Below are 10,576 nucleotides of genomic sequence, written 5' to 3' on the forward strand. Positions count from 1 at the left end.
GGACCTTTGGGGGAAGAGTAAACTACTGTAAGTAAACAGGAATGTGAGATGAAGGGAGGAGGCGGTTGCCATGGTGACTCAGAGAACCCAGAAAGCTCCAGGAGGAAACCTGTTTCTCTTTCATTTTGTCTATTTTTGTCACGAACACACACAAAATACATGTGCACAGCTTACACACACACAGACATGTGCATGTATGCACACATTGCATCCACACAAAAACATGCACATGCACACACAGGCAAACTCTTCCTCTGTAATGTCTTCCCTCTCATGCTATCTTTATCCACTCTTCCTTTCTCCCTCTCTCACTCTCCTCTGCAGTGAATGAGCTGACCTGACAGTGCTCCTCCTCTGCACTGAGTGCTGTGAGTCCTGCCTGAATTATTTAAAAGCTGGGACCCCCACAAGTGCTTGTCTTCCCCTAACACCCCCTCCCGCTCTTTCCCTCTCTCTCTCTCTCTCTCTCTCTCTCTCTCTCTCTCTCTCTCTCTCTCTCTCTTCCTCCCTCTGTCCCTTCCTCTCTTGATGTCGTTCTGTCTTCAGGTGGCAGCATTTGCCTCCTGTGGTTTCTTCATATCTGGGCAACACTTTAGTGACAAAGGAATATAAATCAACATATCTGAGGTATGAGTCAGAGATTGATTCAACAAACCTTTAAGAAAGTTTCACCAAGGTGAAAAGTTTGAGGTTATGGCACCTAATCAGTTTTCTTTTTCTGCCACAGGTATTAGGCAAAAATCGTACTTTCTTTTCCACTACATTCATTAGACAGCTATATGGATTCAGATTCACACACAAAACATACAATAATCATGTATCATTTTAAATAACAGGGTATGAGAAGTGGTTTATATTAGCTTAATTTCAACAACATGGAACATCAAAGTGCTTCTACATGTTAATACAAATACTTAATATGACTACTTCCTTCACTGATGCATGTAAAGCTCATATCCAGAGTGTGGATGATAGAAATTATGCATAACATCACTGCCCTGTGAAATCCATGTATCTCCAAAATGTGTTGAGCTATAAAAAACTCGGCCCTGTTCTCGTCTGTTTGACCATGCAGATTTCAGATACTCCCGAGGTTTATTTATCTTTAACCCTTATTTTCACAGCCCATGAAGGAAAACAGAATAATTCAGAATTATGCACACAAAAAAGAGATACATAGACATGACATCAGTCCAAGAACACTAAAACAAGCAACTAAGATTAAATGCTAGATGGTTACCAAATGCACCATTGCCCCCTCCTAAAAGAAAAACAGACTGACACAAAAAGAAGCATGTGTCCAGCACCGCAAGCTTCTTGTTTGTTTTGACCTACTTTGTGATTTAATTAAGAGAACATAGAGGATCTCACCCCAACGGATCACACGGATGGAGGGAGGGGTGATACTTAGTGGTGTCTGTAGTTGTGTAACGTTGCCATTTGTGGCACGCTGGGTGGCAGGAAGGCAAAGATTAGACATGGCTCCCCAACTGTTAAAAAACCTCGTGTTCAGGCTCTTGAAAAAGTAAGCATCTGCCTCGCTGAAGTATCTTCGAGCAAGAGTCAGATTGTTTCGGGGATCGACGCAACCCTTTGACCTTTCATGACACTGTCAATGAAGCAACACATAATCAACTTCCCTACCAGAAAAAGGAGTAGATTACTGTTTTTGTTACTGGTGCTAATTGTCATCACATGTTGCTTCTTGTTATCTCAAACCTGGCTAACAGGCTAATTGTATGAGAGCTATATTGCTTCTAGGGCCACAGTTGTTCATAGCTCTTTTTATTTTGCAGTCTGTCTCTCCTCCCTCTACCTCTATCCTCCCTCTCCTCAGTCCCCGTAGAGATGGCCCTACCTCACTCTAACTAATCACCATGGCAACCCGGTAATCCCTGAACAGAAAAATTCTGACTTCCTGTCTCTCTCTCTCTCTCTTGCTCACACAACACAACATTACTGCATGCACATGAACGTACACATGGTTGCACACATGGGCACAGTCACGCCTGCACTCACACACATATACTAAACATGCACACACACACACACATGCTATCCAAGAGATACGAACGCAAACCATCACACTGGTGTTTATTGGTAAGACATATCTTACTGCAAACATGTGCTTCCATGCATCATTGTGCTGGTAAAGCTTCTCTGTGTTTTGTGAGAAGCTTGGTGTGTGTGTTGGCAGGATTAAACTACACCACCTTTTTGTGTGTGTGTGTGTGTGTGTGTGTGTGTGTGTGTGTGTGTGTGTGTGTGTGTGTGTGTGTGTGCGTGTGTGCGTGTGCGTGCGTGCGTGTGTTTGTGTGGTGTTAATGCTCTTTGTGTGGACACTATTTCTGCATGCATTTTGTGTGTATGCTTATATACAGTATTTATGCCTGCTTTGCATGTGTGCTTGTGTGTGGATTTTTTTATTTTACTGCAAAAGGGTGAGTTTGTGTGCGTGTATGAGGTTGCATGTGTGTGTTTATTTCTGTTTAGCCATAATTGATTTCACACTCAGGTCAATGGTTTTTCAGCTACAAGAGAAAAGCACAGAGCAGATTCACAGCAGTTATTTTCTCTTCTCTGTTTTTACTGCCTTTTCTTTGAGCTGTGTATGTTTAGTAAGAACACATTTTGTCTGATGTTGATATGAATTTTATTTATTGACTGAATAAAGTCTTACAACAATAATATACAGCCCACATCAGTATCCAACAATCATACATCACTTATACAAAGGTACATTTAAGGGTAAAGAAAAACAAAGGAAGATTGCTATGGATTCAAAACAACCTTATATGAAGATACGTGACTGGAAATTATATTTAAATATTTACTTTACACACTTCTACACACTCGGACATTTTTTGCTGACCGTCTACTGTACTGCAATATGACCCCTCCCACTCCACTACTTCTAATCACCTAATCAATAAAGCTCTCTACCCTGTTAGACCCAGTGGTTGGCAAATGAGCCTGATTTTCAGGATAGATCAATACAGTGATTGACATGTCGGATGAATGAACAAATATACTCCAATCAGGTGTATTGATCTCAAAGACCGAGCCTAACTGTATGGCATGGTGCCAGCACGTCTCATTTACTACAAAGGCGTGATTGGTTATAGTGAGTGCAGAACTTGGTGTGCATTATTTCAGTATTATAGAAATCAGTGTGGTTTGTAGGGTGATGAGTGTAATCTGCAGGGACAATGGACAAAACAATGGGATGAGAGGTTCTTGTAATGAAGGACTTTGGCCACTAGGTTGCACATGGAAGAGATCCAAACACACACTTACAAAGGTAGTAGAATAATCTAAAAGCAGCATTTTTTTGAGTGCCTTTTTACACATGTATGAACAAGTTAATGTAGTTGTGCATAAAAGTATAATGCATATCTCTGTGCATGGGATTTATGTCCAGACATGTTTAATTGTCCTTTAAACATGTTTAGATGTTCAATGTGTCCGGGACACAGGATGCTGCAGAGTCATGTGCTCTGCCCCAGTAAAAGGCAGTCTGTGTGTGCAGTAGTAGTGGACCAGCTCAGGGATACTGGAGAACACACAGCTACTCTGATCCAGGGTGAAGCCCAAGCCCTTAACACTCTTAGTCTGGGCTACAATGATGTGCACACAACTCTGACTGGTCCTAATGGAAAGAAGAACACACAAAATAAAAATATTAAAAGAGAAAGACTTCAAGAAGTTAAAGAAGCACTGCAACAGTGGTAGTTAAAACGTCTAAAATGCAAAACAATAGAAGATTTGTTCTCTTATCTCGCCAAATGAGGCTGTGCATTTGCCAAGTTCACTGGAGGTGTAAATGGGGTTAATGATGTGAACTGGCAAATGAATGAGCAGCATACAACCAATGTGCACTCAGGCACATGCACACATACACACACAAATACACCCAATAGCACCACAGGATGTCAGTTGTTATCCTCTAGAACCTGCTCCTGGCACACTTATCACTACTGTCTACTGCAAGGATGACACACACTATCATGCATTAGCACCCTAGAGGCTGACAGCACAAGGACTGCTATTAAGTAGTGCCTTAAAATGGTCAAACACAAGCTCAATCACTGCAGGCAGAGAAAACTAAAACTGAGTATATTTAGTGCATGAAATACACTGTAAAACACAAAATAAATGTGCCATGCAAAGCTCTTTTTAAATGTATTTTTAAAGGCCTGTTTAATGTCTTATTAACAAATGGAAAGACATGTGACTTAAAAAGGGCTTATTAAATCATGAAAGGACATTTCATTTAAAAGCATTATTTCTCTCTGTCACCATGATAATTAAGTCGAAGAAAGAGCGAGGCTGTGATGCAGCAAAACAAAGAGGACTGAAATAGAGCTATGAATAAATATGCACATGTTGCATTATATGGTGTGCATGCCCTGTGTTCAACAAACACACACTTAAAGAAAACACACATACACGCACTTACTTCAGAGCGATGGAGTACTTGCTAGTTCCTGATTCGCTGTCTCTCACCAGGAAGCTGGCCTCCCTGCAGCGCTGCAGCTGAGCCTCAGCCTGCTGCCGACTCACACTGCCATGGTACCAGCTTGGAAAGGGGGAGGAAGGGGGGAGGGAACGTGCGCAGAGAGATAGATCACTAACATATAGACACAGTGACATATGGGGATAAGTTGGATGTCAGGTTAATGATAGGTGATGATGGTAAGAGGGAGAAAAACACAGACCGAATGCACCAACACCAACAAAGATTTACTGTCATCATAAATCAGACAGATTTATGTTGAGGACTGAACGAGTTAGCAATGTCAAAGGTGAAAACAGGAGGGCAAAGTCCTCAATAAAATGGACAAGTGGTCTTAATGTATGTAGCCATGCAGTGTTCAGGCTCATTATGGGCCAGGCTACAGGTCAGAGCCATATTTAAAAACAGGCTGCATGTGGCCTCGCAGGCAAAACACACTGGCATTCAGCCACAACATGAAGAAACCAAAAGCTAACATGCTCTAAGCATTTTCCCCCACATGTTCCATCTGCAGAGAAACTCCATGCTTAATGAGATGAGGAAAGAAGCTTTACAATTAAAAGCAGTTTCTCCTGTCTATTCCAGCCTCAACTCATATTGCCAGTGTTTATGTGCGGCACCTGATCTTGAGGGTGTCCTTGAGGGTTGCTGCTGGCTAATGCTCTCAGTGATAAGAGCCAACATTCACTTACAAGGCTCCCAAGAGCAAAGTGTAGAATAAATGTGAGATTTGGCCAAGGACTCTGGCAGCATTTTGCACTGTATTTTAAATTGTGAGGCACTAGATCCAATGTTGGAGAGAAACCTTTTAATTTCTTTACTGCTTTATCTAAGTTAAAGGGGATTTTCAGCCAGAACCACAGAGGGTGCTATTCCTCCAGAGTTTGTTAGAATGGGCCAAAGGGTCTATCTTATACTGTCATGAAGAAATGCAAGCAGAGCGGCACAGAAAGCAGACAGGAGTATAACAAGCTATAAACTCTACAGAGTTTACAAGATATTTGATGTTACATTTTATAAGCATGGCATACAGATCATTAAATGTCTGAACCATCAGTTCATTTGTCTGATTAATTTTGTCCACTTATCCTCTTGGATGTTAACCATGAAATGACTACACTACAAATACAATAAAAACACACCAGACTTGGTCCTTTTGGTTTTTCAAAGTTTCTAATGAACCCGACCAAAGCGTTTTTTGTTTTTTTTTGTTTTTTTTTACTTTTAGAGTTGCATAAATCCCGCTTTGATTTGAGAAACTGTTTCTCTCCATTTATGTCTACTTTTACTAAATGATTTGCTCTTGTTCCAAGATTTGTCTGCTTTAGAAAATAGCATGTTGAATTGAATGCAATGTTTATTCTTATTTAGATAGTTTGCTGCATTTTTTGAAAGAGGAATGGAATTTTTCCTTCTTTAAACACATGACATTATTGTCAGTGGCGTCAAATGATACCCTATCTTAGATATCTTTAAATATTTTCCTATGTCATGTTTTGTTACTATGATTTTCAAAAATATTATTTCAACTATTAGCTCTTTTTTAGTCCTCTCTCTTGGATGGCCTCCTTTTTTCAGACACGATGCCAAGATGATGACTGAATTCTTATTCGGTGTATATCTTGGTCTCTTATTTTGTAAACTGTGACTTTTAGCGTGATGATGACCTGTTTGGGTCAATATGTCACCTTGTTCAGACCTTAAAGGTTTGAGAGCCATAATCCTGAGTATGGATGCTTTCTTATTTTCACTTATTAGAATAAAACATCATTTGCAACATCATCCCTAATTTTCCGATTGGATGAGTATGTGTTCTCCCTCCTTACCTCTGCTTTTCCAGTGGCAGGCTAGGCTCCACCTTTGCTGCCTCCCCATCCTGCGGGGCACTGGGGGAGGTAGGAGATGGAGGGGAGAGTTTGTTGTTGGGATTAGAAGAGGGCGAGAGCTTGAGGTTGGGGAAAGGGGGAGATGGAGGTGTGAGAGGGGAGAGTTTGAGAATAGGAGAGGAGGGAAAAGAGGACGAAGAGGAGGAGGATGGAGTTGAAGGTATGAGTGTTTTATTGTTCCAGTTCTTCTGCCTCAGAGTTTGTTGCTGCTGCTGCTGTTGCTGCTGCTGACGGTTGGAGGTGGAACCGTTCTCTTTACTGGGAGGGTTATCCACTGCCTCGAACTGAGCTGAAGGAACCAGAGACAGACAATATCAACCTTTCACAAGTCAAAGTCTATCAAAGCATGCCAGCACTACCAAAGTAAACACAAATGTCCGGAAGTCAATTCAGTTGGATTGTTTTGTTTCCTCTCTAAAGAAAACACTAAACAGCTGTGGCATCGCCGTGCAAATAAAAAACTGGCCGCATCCTTCCTCCACACCCTAAATCCCCACCCTTCCCATCATCCCTCTCTCCCTTTCTCTACCTGACAGTGCTCGAACAATGTCCTCCTTTCTCCACTCCCAGGGCAGTTCGTACTCTCCGGCGGGACGGACGTCAGACTCAGGCCGTGTGACAGGGATCCACACGCCCTCACTGTCACCTTCCAGCCCGCCCTCATAGGGTATGTCGTATATGTTTGGGGGTGTGGGATTCTTCTCCTCTCCCTTCCCATCTCTCTGGCCTCGATCCAACAGGACACACACTTTCAGGAGGTCTTTGGAGCCTCGTCTACGAACCTCTGCACAGGAATATATAGTGAATGTGATTTGTTAGCTCGTCTTATAATATGATAGACATTGTGTAGCACTGTTGCCCCTAAAACACTCACAAAACTGTCATACAGTGTTAGAATGTATTTCTGGGTTTCCACAATGCCTGTTTTTAATGTATTTGTAAAAGTGCAGATTTGGCCTCAAACCATTATTAAGAAGTGATTTTTAATGAAGCAGATGACCCCACCTAGCCAGCTCTCAGAGGTAATAATGTAAAGAGATACACTTAGCACAGTCTAATGAAAAAGCCCTGGCAAAAATGTAAGGGTTTTGTTTGAGTTGAATTGTTAGCATAAGGAAGTAGGTTGCGGTGATATTGATCTGAAATGGCATTACACTAAGTGGTATTTATAGTATTCTGTCTGCCCTTTCTGGTACGGGTGGAGTGGATTAAATATTAAGGACAATTCTCTAAAAATTACATCAATGTCTTTATTTATGATGAATTTAACAGAAAGATATTCATGTTGGTACTGTTTTATTTAGACTGTTGTAGCTTTGGTAGGGTGCTCCTCAATAACCACTACAAGATGGTATTTCAACTTGTAAAGTATTAATATTTTCATATAAAAGTATGATTATTAACTTTTCTTGTGGTTGGGAATGCATCTTTGTAAGCTTCCTGGTATTGAATGGAAACATATGTATGTTCCTTAAACATATATAAGAGTAATATTTAATGTAAATATAATTGTCCAAACAGCTTTAGTAGGAAATGTTACAACAGAAGGGATCATGTAAAAACAGAATTGTGCAATTGCATATCACACATCTTTAAATGTAATGAGTTTGGTGGATTAGTTTGTCCATCATCTCCAAATTCTGTATATGTATTTGAGATTTTTTGGGGGTTTATTAGGTATTCGTTTTAGAGGCTTGCTTCAGTTAAAAAAAAAAACATTTTGTAGTCCAATGCTTGATTTATGAGCTAGCTAGATTATTAAAATCTGTCTTTTCAAAACAATTTGCTCTCTAAACTGCAGTTGTTATGAAAAGTTGTTAATTTTTTAGGGGAATTTCTCTTGTTGTGTTTCTTTGCTGTCTGACAGGTAGCCTGTGTGTCTACACTATTGTGTGACCAAACAATGGAGCTACAGGAAGAAAAGGTCAACACAGTTGCTGATTGGCTGCCTGACCAGGCTACTTCCTGACTGCTGGGAAGTGATTGGCGAGACCAGGGGTGGCTGCAGGTTTTAGGAAGGGTTGAGGGGGGGGTCTCTCGATTCTTTTCACACGTAAGGGACCATAAAGTACTTTGTGTATACATGTGTCTATGTACAGCGGAGTAGGGGGGGACTGCGGCCAGCTTCCCTTTAAAGAGAATGGGGCGAAGGAAACAGAGGCTGGAGACAGGAAGCTGGAAGAGGAAGCTGCACCCATTGTCCCTGCACAACAGCGTTCCTATGGCAACCGCCAGGGAGGAGGGAAGTCAGCGGAGGCCAAGGGTCTAGTTTGGCTTTGAGTCCCTTCAAAAACTGTCCTTTTAGAAGAAATGTAGTGACACCTTAAACAGGCTAATGCAGCAATGAATAAAAGACAAATTGGTTTAGAATATGTGCAGTGTAGATACCACACAGGCCCCTCCTCTAGTTAACTGTAGAGATGTATCATGACCCTGGTCTCACCTGTAATAATGACCTGGGCATCATAGGGCTCCATGTAGCCATCATTCACTCCTGCTCTCTCAGCCTCTCTCTGCTCCTTGGTTTTCTCTGCATCAAAGGGATCGGCGTAGTCTTCCAGGATGATCAGCTGTGAGGAGGAAAAGCTTTAGTCAGAAAGCACACAATGCGATGCTACACCTAATGTTACACTATCTGAAGACAACAGAGCTGCCTTCAAGAATGGGATCTGGTGCAATGGGTAGATGTTGGGGGGGGGGGGTCCTTGACTGAGTGACGACTAATGGAAAGAGAAGAATTAAGGCTCATGCAAAGAGGTCAGTTCATTGTGTTTGCCTTTTTGATCTGGCACACAATGTAGTGAAATTGCATTGTATTCTTTTGAGAGTGTGGTAACTGAATACATGGTTATGAGCTGAGGTGGAGAAGGGATACAAAAAATAATAAAAAGACCACTCCTGCCTTAGGCCCACAAGGATTTGGCTTTTGTTTTTTTGCATTGTAAAGTGTATAGACATGTTATCTACATGACGGTATAAACCACTTCTATCTGGTTTTATCTCATTCTAATAAAAATTAACTTAAACATGAAGCTCATTTAAAGTTACTCACCGTTGTTTTAATGTCAGGCCTTCCCTTCTCGTTTTCTTGTAACATCTGCTCACGTATCCCGTTGAGTTTGGGGGTTTTATCTTGTTTGTCCACTTTGATCATCCTGCTGATGTACGCTTGCGCCAAACTAGAGGTCCTGACCTGGCGGTTCTCATCTGGTGACCCGGTCTCGACCTTGGAGTTCTTGCGACTTTTTCCAGTTGTGAGAGTTTCCCAGACCGTCCCAGTAGGACCAGTATTATTACGACCCAGCTCTGTAGCCGAATTTTTCCTTGTTCGCCCTGCCAATAAACCCCCTACCCCTCCGTCTTTGCGCTGATTTCCTTTCAGGCTGTCGCGAGAAAATGAGGGTTTTGATCTAGTTTGAGGACCAGATTCTGAGGCCGAGCGGACCCTTTCGTTTCCGTTTTTCAGGTTGATAGGGAAATCTCTGAACCATTTCGCCATGGCTGTAACGGTACTGAAAATTGCACGGTTAAAAAATGAAATCAGTTGTAGTTTATACTGTTTCGCGTGACTTGCTCTACCTTCACTTAATATGAACCGTGCGCAATAGCTTTACGCGCAAACATTTTACGCATGCCCCTGTTGAAGTAAGTGGCGGCTGTTAGTTCACGAATCTCCTGTTATTTGAAGCTGAGACTTCACTCTTCTGAGTTAAACTGATAACTACTTAAACTCCTGACGTCTTTCAGAGTGTCTGAGAAGTTATTGGCCAGTGACTCCGTTGCTGTGTCCCTGCGCCTGCAGTAACAACTACCCCTGTAGTTTAAAAAGTAGCTTCTGGAGAGCATAAAATCGAAAGAACTCGAAGTTTTTCTTTGAACCTAGTTTAGTTCCCATTCCCGGAGAGTAAGATGGTGCGTTCAGTCTGGCGACGAGAAGAAGTGATGAGATGGAGCGAAAAGTTGTGAGCGGAGATGGTGGGATGTCGCTGGATTTCGGGGAGGGGCTGAGTGTGGGGAACGGGATGAGAGCTTTACTGGCAATGATTTAAACAGATATACTTAAAAAAGTAAGCTGAACTAATGTATATATGCCTTAGAATATTAGGGGGCAATATTACAATATTCAGCTATGTGAAATGTGTCCCCTTAGAGGTATTTCTTGTTTAGTTTACAA

The 10,576-nt window shown here is 41.7% G+C and overlaps 1 protein-coding gene across 1 annotated transcript; it reads right to left on the reverse strand.

Annotated features, from left to right (window-relative positions):
• Nucleotides 1-2,641: 2,641 nt before the first annotated feature.
• she (Src homology 2 domain containing E) lies at nucleotides 2,642-10,355 on the reverse strand. The gene is made up of 6 exons (XM_020641991.3): nucleotides 9,455-10,355; nucleotides 8,846-8,972; nucleotides 6,932-7,186; nucleotides 6,343-6,691; nucleotides 4,460-4,579; nucleotides 2,642-3,649 (listed from the first exon to the last, which is right to left on the reverse strand). Exons 1-6 carry the CDS (start codon nucleotides 9,899-9,901, stop codon nucleotides 3,457-3,459), a joined length of 1,491 nt encoding a protein of 496 aa, XP_020497647.2. The 5' UTR covers nucleotides 9,902-10,355; the 3' UTR covers nucleotides 2,642-3,456.
• Between the last annotated feature and the right edge of the window lie 221 nt (nucleotides 10,356-10,576).

Source organism: Labrus bergylta, chromosome 8, assembly GCF_963930695.1.
Source record: "Labrus bergylta chromosome 8, fLabBer1.1, whole genome shotgun sequence".
Classification (NCBI taxonomy): domain Eukaryota; kingdom Metazoa; phylum Chordata; class Actinopteri; order Labriformes; family Labridae; genus Labrus; species Labrus bergylta.